The sequence below is a fragment of the Copidosoma floridanum genome, unplaced genomic scaffold (genome assembly GCF_036245765.1).
Source record: "Copidosoma floridanum isolate Cflo_tuat_1 unplaced genomic scaffold, Cflo_Japanese_pri ptg000014l, whole genome shotgun sequence".
Lineage (NCBI taxonomy): Eukaryota > Metazoa > Arthropoda > Insecta > Hymenoptera > Encyrtidae > Copidosoma > Copidosoma floridanum.
The window spans coordinates 6974353-6987061 of NW_028321891.1; the positions used below are offsets into that span (position 1 = coordinate 6974353).

At 34.4% G+C, this 12709-nt stretch overlaps 3 protein-coding genes across 3 annotated transcripts; 1 reads left to right on the plus strand and 2 right to left on the minus strand.

The window, feature by feature from the left end:
- The first annotated feature begins 1327 nt into the window (after positions 1-1327).
- On the plus strand, positions 1328-3820 carry LOC106636163 (ATP-dependent DNA helicase Q5-like). The gene is made up of 11 exons (XM_014348483.2): positions 1328-1440; positions 1561-1697; positions 1791-1955; positions 2032-2205; positions 2346-2525; positions 2603-2702; positions 2775-2886; positions 2985-3200; positions 3272-3388; positions 3462-3522; positions 3591-3820. Exons 1-11 carry the CDS (start codon positions 1335-1337, stop codon positions 3750-3752), a joined length of 1530 nt encoding a protein of 509 aa, XP_014203969.2. The 5' UTR covers positions 1328-1334; the 3' UTR covers positions 3753-3820.
- A 1443-nt stretch (positions 3821-5263) lies between these two features.
- LOC106637691 (mpv17-like protein 2) lies at positions 5264-7572 on the minus strand. Its single transcript, XM_014350573.3, has 4 exons — positions 7046-7572; positions 5897-6399; positions 5680-5805; positions 5264-5602 (listed from the first exon to the last, which is right to left on the minus strand). Exons 1-4 carry the CDS (start codon positions 7068-7070, stop codon positions 5591-5593), a joined length of 666 nt encoding a protein of 221 aa, XP_014206059.2. The 5' UTR covers positions 7071-7572; the 3' UTR covers positions 5264-5590.
- A 1530-nt stretch (positions 7573-9102) lies between these two features.
- LOC106638365 (translation initiation factor eIF2B subunit gamma) lies at positions 9103-11667 on the minus strand. The gene is made up of 6 exons (XM_014351489.2): positions 11470-11667; positions 10674-11357; positions 10295-10604; positions 9978-10207; positions 9724-9900; positions 9103-9635 (listed from the first exon to the last, which is right to left on the minus strand). Exons 2-5 carry the CDS (start codon positions 11348-11350, stop codon positions 9744-9746), a joined length of 1374 nt encoding a protein of 457 aa, XP_014206975.2. The 5' UTR covers positions 11351-11357; positions 11470-11667; the 3' UTR covers positions 9103-9635; positions 9724-9743.
- Positions 11668-12709: the final 1042 nt, after the last annotated feature.

Sequence of the window (12709 nt, forward strand, 5' to 3'; positions counted from 1 at the left end):
AAAATCATACTTTATGTTTATTTGTCATTAAAAAATTTAAGAATTTAAACTTCGCGGTTTGCGAATCAAAGTACGGCGAGTGTACTACATTTAAGTATAACTGTCGGTGGGTTCTGCGTATGTAAACAATAAACTTCGATATTTTTTGCTGTTTTGACTCCCATGACTACACTGGGGGTGTTTTGCGCTCTACGCTACCATCAGGTCGGTAAGTCAACTACCTTGAATTAACTGGCGCTCTGTTCCGTAATCTGGCCAGTTAAAATGGCAGACGACAGTCAACAGCGATGAAATCTTCACTTTTTTCTTGACTTTCACGTCGTTTGCTGTTTTAACTGGCCAGATTACGAAAAATAGTCCCAGTTTAATTCAAGGTAGTTGACTAACTGACCTGACAGTAACTTAGAGTGCAAATTTAAATTACTTGGTGGTGACGATTGCGGCAAACACCCCAAGCGGCGTTACCACCACGACCTACGTAACTTTACAGCCTCTGATTTTATCTCGGATTTTATCATTCTGGTAAAGAGAGCACGGTGTAAGATGTACGTGAAGTTATGTGTAGTAATCAAAGAAATTACTACTAAGTAATGCCATATGGTCGATTTTATTAAACCATATGAATATCTCTATTTTTAGAGGTCGACTTTTGAGTAAAAAATAGATTGTAAACTTGCCGTAAACAGCACAAACTACGACAACTTTTTATTATCTATCTGTAAGATTATTTGCGGCTGGTTTTATAATTAATAAAGTGACTTTACTGTAAACAGCAATAATTATTTGGATCAGCGCCATCTAGCGGTCTTTATTTTTTGGCCAAAAGTGGCTCCTAAAATTCTCAATCAGAGCATTCAGGATTAGAGCCATTTAGTCAATTATAAACCAGCCGCAACTCATGATGAAGCTATAAAATGAAAAAATAACGATACGTGTGTTTTTGGCGGCAAGTTAACAATCTATTTTCTACCAAAATTAGACCTCCTATGTATTTATACTTTTAAAGATAAATTTTTCAGTAAAAAACTGAATAACTGAACTGAAAACTGAACCCAATAACCCCAAGGGTGTTTTCCGCAATCGTCACCACCAAGTAATTTAAGGTTGCGCTCTACGTTACCGTCAGGTCGGTAAGTCAACTACCTTGAATTAAACTGGCGCTCTATTCCGTAATCTGGCCGCAGTTAAAACAGCAGACGACGTGAAAGTCGAGAAAAAAGTAGATTTTATCGCTATTGACTGTCGTCTGCTGTTTATACTGGCCAGAGTCTTCCAATCAATGTAATTCTTAATAGAAATAACTTAAAACATCCGTGTATTTTTTATAATCAACAATGGCTGCTACAATGCAGTTGATGTATTCGGAACTTCAAAATAAATTTGGACTTACTGATTTCAAAAGTGAGTCTCAGAAAGAAGTGACAAAACATGTTTATGAAGGTAAGTTCTCTCGAGACTTTATTTAAAACTTTTGTCTGCTCTACTTGTTTGTTTATTATAACCTCACGCTTTGATTTGTGTTATTAATTTTTATTACAATTATATTTGTTTTCAACAAAGATGCCTTAATAGAGCAAAGAGATATTTTTATTAATATGCCAAGTGGATTTGGAAAATCTCTATGCTTTCAATTACCAGTCTTGTCAAAGGATTATGCATTTGCTATTGTAATTACTCCTACGATAGCATTAGCTACTGTTAGTATCTACGCTTGTTTAATACTACATTTAATGAAGTTTTACTACCATTTTATACTAACCATTTCCTTATCATTATTATTATATTTTTAGCACCAAGTTGATTACCTAAGGAGTAAAAATATTATGGCATATTGTTGGAATGCCTACACTCCAAACAGTATTAAATACATTATTAAAAAAGATTTGATTAAAAAAAAACCTAAAATTAAATTTTTATATATATCTCCAGAGCAGTGTCAATCATTACATTTTCAAGTATTCTTAAAATATTTAAACTCATGAATTTTTTACTCCCAAATTTTTTTATTTTTTCAACTCTTTCTGTTTTTAGGTAATAATGGCCAAAGTTAATCTGAGAATATCTTATTATTTTGTTATTGATGAGGCTCATTGTGTAAGCCCATCAAGTCATAATTTTAGAAAGTGTTACCAAAGTTTGGACAGGATACGTACCAAGTACCCACACGTCCCTATTCTTGCTATGTCGTCTACAATCACTAAAAAAGTAACTTTATTCTATAATCAATTAAATATTGTTAACTGTGTTTAATGATTATCGAACCAAATAAGCTTGAAAATTTTTTGCTTTATATGATGTGAATGATAATCCAAACTTTTATAATTATTATTGAATATTGTACACAGATCAAAGAGGACGTTTACCGAGTATTGGGACTGAGAGATCCACTGACGTTCTCAATGCCAGTGGTTAGAGAAAATTTAAGCTATGACGTTCAGTTCATAGATCTTCTTTCAAATCCATTATTAGATTTGAAAAAATATATTTTGCGGTTTCTTCAGTTGGATAGATATTCTTTATCAGAGGTTTTTGTATTCAAAGATTTTAATAAACTAATAATTAACTGTTTTATCTTCATAAATAACTTTTTGTCATGTTGCAGGAAAATTTAGTTCAAGGTATTATTTTTTGTAAAAAGGAACATGCAAAAGAGCTTCATGAAGAATTGTTATCAATGGGTATTACAACGGTACATTATAACCGTAAGTATTCAAATAATATAGTTTTTATCATATTAATAAGTTATCTATGTAATATTTATTCTGTTTATCAAGAAACAAAATGCAAAGAAAGACTCAAAGTTCAACGATTGTGGGACTCAGGTAAATGTCGCATAATTATTGCTACAAGTGATTTTGGAATAGGAATCAGCAAGCCATCAGTGAGGTTTGATATTCTTTGGAACTTACTTGATATAATTTAATACCATCACTGGAATAAAAACGAATAAAATTATCTTTTGGTGTTTTTTTGTTCATGGATAGGTTTGTTATACATTGGGGTGTTCCTCAAAGCATTCCGCATTACTATCAAGAAACTGGAAGAGCAGGACATGATAGGTGCATGTCCTACTGTAAAATTTATTGCAGTCTTGCGGAAATGCATAGCAGTTCTGAAACATTTTTACATGGTGGGAACAAAAATCAGCCGAGTCAGGCAGCACTACTAGCTGAAATAAAACAAAGTCTTACTCACACAATGTACATACATTTTTTCAATCTGTTTAAAATCCTACAGCAAAAATTTTTTGACTTTTTCATTCTTGAAATAGGTGCAGACACGTTGTTTTATCAAAACATTTTGGACAAATCGTACCCAATTGTATGACAAAATGCGACTTTTGTAAGTCATCTATTCAAATGAGTCCATCTGTTTCAAATTTTAATTGGTAATTCATAGATAATTTAATTATTGGTCAAAAAATTTTTAACAACTTTTAAAATCAACACTTCTACTTTTAGTAATTTGACATCAAAAGATAAAGAAAAGTTATCAAGTAACCTAAGAGATAACAAAAAAAAGGTAAATAAAAATGCGTAGTTTGTTACCAAAACATTATTATCCATATTAATAAAAGATAAAATTTTCAGGCTAGAAATGCTGTAACAAGTGAATGTTCTTCAGAGACAATGCTTAATGTGTCACATCCATTAATGAGTTTTACAGATGAATCACACTATCATCCTGACAAAAGGCGAAAAGTTATTGCCTCAGAAGAGAGCGACCTTATACAAGTATTATTGTATCGGTAGTAACATGCAGAAAATACATAAAATTTTGACGCTACTGACTTACAGTTAAGGTAAAAATGTAAATTTACACATGTTCTATTTTTTCTAAATAAAATAATGCATTGAAAACAGCTCTACAATTACTGTGGTGTCGAAAAATTAGTTATACTCTTTACACCTTCGTGTAACACATATCTTCTTATCCCACCTTTTTAATACAAATGCAAGTAAAGACAGTTTCGTGCAATCCTCGTTTCATTATATTATTTATTCTACTACAAACACTAGTTACTGTTGCAAGATTTAACAAATATTTGTATTACAAACCAGTTATAGTCGGGCACACATTATAGAATTTTTTTTCACGCAGCTTTAAAAAAAAAGCTCATCAGAGAAATTCAGCAGTGACAGCAGATAATCGCAAATAAAAAAAAAAAAAAAAAAAATGAGACCATCTCTTGTTTGGATCAACGGACGATCCATGTTAACCGATCAACTTTGGTGGGTTTTAAAATGACTGCAGACTCCGATCAACACGTGCCACCCAAATTCGCTCACAAGCCGATAAAATCGAATTGATTCGCAACGTAAATGATACATTTATTGTCAATGATAAGTTTAATGAAGGGAAAAAAGCTCTGTATGCATATTTTATAGATATGTGTGGTACAGTGACATCATCAACGAGCTTTCAAGAGTTTCGCGAGATAAAGACGACGCATTGTTTATGTTTACAAGTGTGCGAGACAGGTGCCAGAGATTATAACATTATACTGGCGTCGTCCGGCACCTTTTTCTTCTCTCTCTCTCATAGATTATTTTATTCCTAACGTGGAATTTTGTGCGCACGCCTGTCACCGATCGATAAACATCGCGTGACGATTTTATCGGGCAACGGTTTTATTTGTTTATTTATTTTTTGTTCGCAAAAGTAAGATTTAGATGTTTAGCTCTCAAAGTTGCACGTGCAGCTAGGATTTTTTGGTGATCGGTTCTCCATTCTTAAGCTATCTTGCTATCTTTTCTTTTATCTCGTTTTCTATGATGAAAATTTAATCAGCAGTCGGCGATGATACAGATGTTTCTCGAAGCTCTTGTTGGAAAACTTTTGTGGTGTGCTTGACTTGCAAGGATTCATTTTTTTTTTTTCCGAACATCGTTTTGAGTATGGCTTCTTTTCCAAGTACCTGTACGTTTCAAATCGTTTCTCACATTTTATTGACTCGAGACTTGTATCTTAATTTTTAGTATCACGATCTTTCTAGATAAGAGGCTTGTTGTGTGTAGATAGGACACTCTGTTTACTTGATAATCTTTGTTGGTATAGACGCGATTTATCGAGGGAAATAATCTTGATGAGAATATACGTATCGTAATCGGCAAGTATTAGGAAAATTATGTTTCATAGATAGTAAACGTAAACAAGTAATTAATACGAAACAGCTACTTTGAACTACGCCCAATGAGTAAATCTCAAAATAATTATTATGCGATTTAGGTAAATGAGTGATAAAAATAAAAGTAGACTAGAATAAAATAAATGACTGAATTTTTAATAGTCTCATATATATCATATAAAACGCAGCCTTGTGTGTGTAAATTCGGTAAACAATGTATTACAAAATTTTTATCTCGTTTGTTGATCGTTTGATCGTTTCGCCAATGTTGTGGATGATTGTACTCTACATCACGGATAAGCTTTTATCCATATGCCATCTTGATCTTTCATCGATCTTCTGTACTTAACAATATAATTATACAAGTGTATACGTTTTTGTTTTTTTCCATCCGCCAAAACTTGAATGAGTTACATATAGGTACTGTTGGTGCGGCACCGTTCAATCCTACTTTATTCAGTGTCACTCGACATCCTGTAAAAGAGAGAAAAAATGAACGCGAATCAGCGAAACGCTGAAAGTATATATATATTATAGAGTAAAATACTCACGTATTTCATGTACGACAGAAACATGTCGTAGATCATCGTCATGAAATTTATGTATATCACCCGGTAGCGCATGGGCACGAAAAGAAAGTTGATGAACTGCGAGGGTGGCCAGAACATACAGTCGACCTGAGACAATCGAAAGAAACGCCACATATTGTGTAAAATTGATCGTGGTAAAAAGATAAATGAATTGCAATTCGTATGATGTATTTATCACCTTCCACGTGTCCATGAGCTTGAGCCGGACCTCGCCGTTGATGTCATTCAAGTTTTTGCGCTCGAGCGCGCCGAGCCCGAAAAAAAATATCCCCAAACAGGTGGGGCTGGCGATCGCCTGGTCCAACACGGTTTTCTTGAATATCGAGCGGGTACTCCGGCCGGGCAGGTACCTCTCGAGTACCGCGTAAAAGTAGTGGTGAAACGGGCCCTGAAGAAAACCCACGGCAGTCATGTTGCGCGTACGCACGAAATTGTAGTCGTCGATCGGCGGTGTCGATGCCGTTGTTGTTTTTACTACCCTCGAAACGGTGCTTTCGTTGTTTATCGCGAGGGTCATTGCTTCCTTGTTGCCGTCGTAGAGCAATAGTACGTTGTTTGTCGTCGACTTTGAGGGACTCGTTGGCAAGTGCTTTTTGAAAAAATCGCTGCGCTGCTGCATCGCGTCGCCCACAGCCATCATCACGCCGCAGCTCACTGTGTTAGTCACCAGCAGGTATTTTCCTATCGAGAATTGAAAATTTAATTTCATTTCATTTTTTTCCTCACAAGAAATGCAAACCGGTATTGTCGTGCTCCGACGAATCGTACGTTTTTTTGTTGCTTCAAAATTAATTATTCGAAAAAGAGCCGAAATATTTCATAAATCTCTCAAGTGTAATATTGTCAATCAATGTAGCGATGACAGTTTAGAGTAACATTATTTTGTTAAAAAATATTATTACAGATAAAAGATAATGTTATTGTTACCTAAGTCTAACGCAACCAATCACGATGATCATTTTCTTCAAGGAGCTTAAAAAACAATACAACGATTTTTGTTAAAACACAAAACATGACGTATTCTCATTTGGCCAGCCACGTTTTAACCATCGAAACAATTGTATGAAAATTAAATTAACTCCCAGTATATTCATAAAGTAAAAAGTGCAAGCAATGACAATGTTTTTTTTTTTTTACTTTAAGACTAGCGTTGAATTTGAAAACAATAGCGTGTTTCGCCAATTTTCGTTCTTTATTTTTGAAAATATCGTATAAACACACTAAATCATCATGCAGCTCGTCAAACGTCAACATAAACAAACTGCCATAATTCAATATTCTCGCAACGAGTATGGTCGTTGAAAAAATTTAATCGCAGCCAACTAACCGAACATCTTGCCAAAGACGCCCATCCTCAAATGGCCTCTTCCTCGAAGCGACGGGTAAGTATTCCAGCAGCAATCGTCGCAACAACGACGATGTGTGTATATATATATACACGTGGCGGGGAACTCCCGAACCGGCCGGTAGAAAAAAAATCCTCCGACCTAGCGAAGCAAAGGTTTCCTCGATCCGACGTAAGCAGCGAACTTATCCACCCTGGCAGGGGTTGACGAGCTTCTTGATCCTCTGGCGCTTGTGTAGACGGAAAATCGGCCGGGATCCAAGAAGCATAACTCGATCGTCGCGCTCACGCGGGAAGAGTTCTGCCCCCTCGCCTATCTGTCTTCTCTCCGATGCCTCTAATTCTCCGCGCGATTCTTTTTTTGAAACGCACTCTTGCGAGAGCCTACACCCTCCTCTTTTCGAATAGATCCACCAGCCAGCAGCGCAGACAGGAAGGTCTTCTTGGCCGTTTCCGACTTTTCTTATTTGATTATCTCGCGGGAGCGCTCGAATATGTGCGACTGAAGCGGTCATGTGCGACGTGAGCTTTTATACCTGCTAGATATCTTGGACTACCGTCGCCGTCTTATCGTCTCGCTTTTTTTTTTTTATGCAATAGCGATCGAGTGATGCGAAGGAGAGATGTTTAAACCTTTGTTTGTCGGGTATACGCAAGAAGTATATACTGATATGGGGGGGCTTTTTTCGACTCTCTTGTTTTCATTTTTATAGGTATATGGCGCGTGGTAATCTTGGAATGAGGAATTAGTTTCATAAACCTATAACTTTAACTATAGCTTTGGCGATTTTTTACAATACAAGGAATAATTTTTGTACTCACATTATTGCGGCGTTCGATTTCTATTATCAGTCTGATGGACGATCGCGATACATTTTTTTTAGTTTGTTCAATTTTGCTTTTGTTATATGTGTGGATGTATCGGACTCGGCTGTACAAATATGTGTATTGTAACTCATTTCATTTGTCCCTGATGAGCTTTCAATTACCATTCAGTAAGACAACTTTTACTTATGATTATCATTATCAAAAGTGGGACTTTAGTTTAATTGTAAATTGTGCCATAAAAACACACACAAGCGCCATGCATATTATATATGTATTTTATATCTCTTGTTTGATAAAGTTTAGATGAAATACCTTTAACTCTTGACCGGAAACTGTTCAAAAATAGTGAAGAATATGTTTATGGATATTAAAAATGTGGATACTGATTTTTAATTTTTAAATAAAATGTCATATTGTATTTTTCTAAAAGGCGATGCTAATCACACACTAATCACTCACTCGCGGTGTGTGAACAAACTTTAATTATAGAAAATTGTGAAGGAGTCGCATATTGATAAAATGGCAAACAACTTTGGCAACGAGCCACAATTTCAAGATCAATGACAGACCAAAGGAGAAATGTCTGATCTTTATTAAGGTTACAAAATGTGAGGACATAGTTTTGAAATAAAAAGGTAGATGTATTTTAATCTCTTTTTTTTTTAGCAGCAAAAGATGTATATGATAGGTTGTAGCGACTGCTTTAGATTTGGGCACACCTAGCCGGTTTTAAGAGAAACATTTTTTTTTCCATTTTAATAAATTGTTTTACATTACAAAAAAAAGAAATCAAGCAGTTAACAGTACCTTTTTATTTTTAATAATGACTATCACTCTGTCCACTCTGAAACATGAATGGCCTGCTTTTTCAGTTCAAAATTGTGTCAAATTATCTTATACGCAAAATCTGAAAGATCTCGATATCATAATATAGACTGTATCACCAAAGATCTGCATGATAGAAATTTGACATTTAAAATTTTGAAGTAGAAATTATCTAAAATTTCAGTTATTGATATCTTTTTGTCAACTGGCCTTTTTCGATATGTCATATTATGCAGATGTTTCAATCATTAAGTATGTGTGTGAGTTAATTTTTTTCTCCCTAAATTGTCTTTATCTTTGATGAAACTGGATAAAATCAAGACTTTATGTTGTCTTTTAAGTAGGGGGTTTCATTAAGAAGGTAAAGAACCAAAAATTTCTAAAAATTATTTTTAATTGCCATTTAGCTATATACAGCTGTATATGTATAGTGTACAAAAACATTGTAACGTTGCAGCACGAAAATAAAAAAAAATATGTATTTTAATGTATGTGGACGTATTAAAAACACAAGAAATGATTTCAAAAAACTGCTCGTGACATTTTTCTGATTTTTTCATACATAAAATGCTTGATATTTTTCGTTACTTTACTATTCGCACTGAATTGTTCATTCCTTGTTGTCAACATTTCTCACTGTCATCGTGGTAGGACTTGTTGGAAAGCCTTAGTGTGAGCCAGAAAGATGTCAATGTTGAGGAAAGAGAAGATAGCCATGACACTCCTCAAACACACGTTTCCGGCGTGTGTGTATATTGTCATCTTGCGACTATGAAAGTTTATCAGCCCCGTCATTACTTCAGTAATTTAGAGTACTAAAATAAGTATATACGCCTTAAAAAGGCTGTCAACTCTAAAAAGTCAAAAATTATTGACTCTCGATGAACCACATTACACCTCGGCTAGTTTGTTGAGCACACTATGTAAGAAAACAATAAAAAAAACTTATAAATGTGTGATTCTCCGATAATTGACTAAACAAAGTATCTTAGGACTTATTTGCTTACCAAGTTTTCAATATAAACTACTAAATTTCCATTAGCCTATCAATATCAGTTAAAATTTCACGAGAGTGATTACTTTCTGCCGACACCACATGATTGGCTCCAACCAAGCAGTCTTTTAGTTGACTACCTTCATTGATAACACAATCATTACATATGATGCAGTTCTCTATAACACACCTGAAAAGAAAATAGATTTAAATGAAAATCAGTTTTTTTTCTGAGAAAGCAGACTACAACTTAAAATTGCTTCTTACATTGATTTTATTGTAACGTTGTTCATGATGACACTCTTTGATATTCTCGTTTTTGGTTCCACTATTACATTGCAACCTACGAAACTCGATTTCAAAGAAGTTTTTTCACTAATCATTGCATTATCATCAATTCTGCAATTTTGTACTTGTGTACTTTTTACAGTAGCACCGAGCGAAACGCTGGAACAAGTCGATTCACCCTCTTTTTTCAAGTCAAACCATTCATGTGCCTAAAGTTGAAAATTTTTTTAGATAAATTTTTCAAAAAGAAATAACAAATTGTATAAAATTATTGAAACAATCAATGACATATTTACCAATGCATTAGCCAAGTAATACATTTGTAGAGTGTTTGCTCTCAAGCCACACTTTCCATTCACAATTTGAGCATAGCACTTGATCACATCCTTGTTATAAGCACTCTCCAAGTTTGTGTCGTGATCGTTATAGGCTGACATGTGCATAATCAGTTCATTAAAAGGTTTTTCCACTGCAAACCTAAATATATCTTGTCTAGTATCCAATTTGACAACAGATGCGTTTTTATCATCTTTAAAAATTTTTGGCTTATCCAACTGCTTTTTTACAATGTAAGGAAGTAATTCGCCCTTCAGAGTACTGAAGTTTCTGAGAACGGGAAAAAAAAGTTACTTGTATAGATTTATAAAAAAATTGAAAAAATTAATAAACACATACTTGTGGTGCACTAAAAAATCAAGCACCCACTTGTTGATTACATACAAGTGGGCATCCAGTAACTTTGAGAACACAGTAAAATTAGGATGTTTCTTCAATAGCTTAACAGGCATGGTTACCGTATCTTCAAAGTCGGATGCAGAAGCTAAAAAAACAATCCGACCTGTTTCATTGTCAATGCCAATAAGATCCCTCTCTGGCTTTTGTTTATTTTTAGGTCCAGGCTGGACAAAATCTTCAGGTGCTTTAGGAGTTTGTACAATCAGCGCAGTAATACTAGCATTGTGCTTACGATACAGATTTAGAGTTTCAGAAATATCTATGTTGGCAATAAAGTCTGTTGACACAACCACAAGATCTGACTTGATTTTATCATGGATAAATCTAAGCGAGTCTGCTGTACCGATGTCCTCTGCATCTGGCACTCCAACAACCTCTGGTTTAATGCTTAAACCATACTTGTCTAGAGCTGTCGTTACGTCCATCTTAACTGCTTCCGATACAATGACAATAGCTTCCGTGAAACCAGATTGTTCCAAAAGTTTCAATGGATACCAGACCATTGGCATGTTAGCAATGGGTAGTAAACATTTTGGCTTTCCAGCTGTCAGCTCTGTCATACGAGAACCCTTACCACCAGCAAGCACTACTGCTTGGAACTCATTTTTATAGACCATTTTCAATCTAAAAGTTTTAGTTACAGATAAGAAATTCTCTTCGTAAGTTGGTCAATGTTTCTACTAACCCACATGTCAACAACTGTTGCAAAGTTTTTATTAAAAATTTCTCTACTCACATGCCCGGAAGTACTCGTGATAACTGAAAAAATTCTTAACTTTCACAAATCTTACTATGGTATAAAATGAGTTCTTAATTAATATTAATATTTCCTTAAAAGTATGTATTGTGCTTATGTTTTTGTAAAATCTTATTAGTGTATATCTACATCAAGAGTGTCTCTCTACATAAACATGACACTGATGACACAAAACTGACAAAACATGATTCTGACTTGTGACGTTAAGACAACACACAATTGTATATTTTAAAAAACCAAGTTCATTTTTAAATCCGTTAATTTTCTTAAGTACTTAATTTTTGGGTGAAAAAAAATTGAAACTTGCCGCAAATAAAACGAATATCGTCAACTTTTTATTTTATATGTATCAGATTAGTTGCGGCTGGTTTATAATTGATTAAATGTCTCTACTATAAATAGTAATAATCATTTGGATCAGCGCCATCTAGCGGTCGTGATTTTTTAGGCCAAAAATTGCTTCTGAAATTCTGAAGGAGAGCTTTAGGCAGTTTAGCCCTAGAGCCACTTAATTAGTTATAAACCAGCCGCAAGTGGTTATACGGATATAAAATAATAAACAATTATTGCTTGTGCTATTTGCGGCAAGCTTAAAATTTATCTTTTACGCGAAAGTATAAATATATCGGAAATCGATAATTAAGTAAAAGATAAATTGTAAACTTGCCGCAAGTAGCACAGACATTATTAAATTTTTATTTTGTATTTATCTAATGAGTTGCGGCTGGTTTATAATTGATTAAGTGGCTCTAGGGCTAAACTGCCTAAAGCTCTCCTTCAGAATTTCAGAAGCAATTTTTGGCCAAAAAAATCACGACCGCTAGATGGCGCTGATCTAAATGATTATTACTACTTATAGTAGAGCCATTTAATCAATTATAAACCAGCCGCAACTAATTTCATAAATAGAAAATGAAAAGTTAATATTGCATGTGCTGTTTGCGGCAAGTTTGCAATGTATCTCTTACACGAATATTGACTTCCTATATATTTATACTTTTGGGTAAAAAATAAATTGTAAACTTGCCACAAATACCACATATGATCTTAACTTTTTATTTTATATTTATGAAATTAGTTGCGGCTGGTTTATAATTGATTATATGGCTCTACTGTAAGTAGTAATAATCATTTGGATCAGCGCCATCTAGCGGTCGTGATTTTTTTGGCCAAAAATTGCTTCTGAAATTCTGAAGGAGAGCTTTAGGCAGTTTAGCCC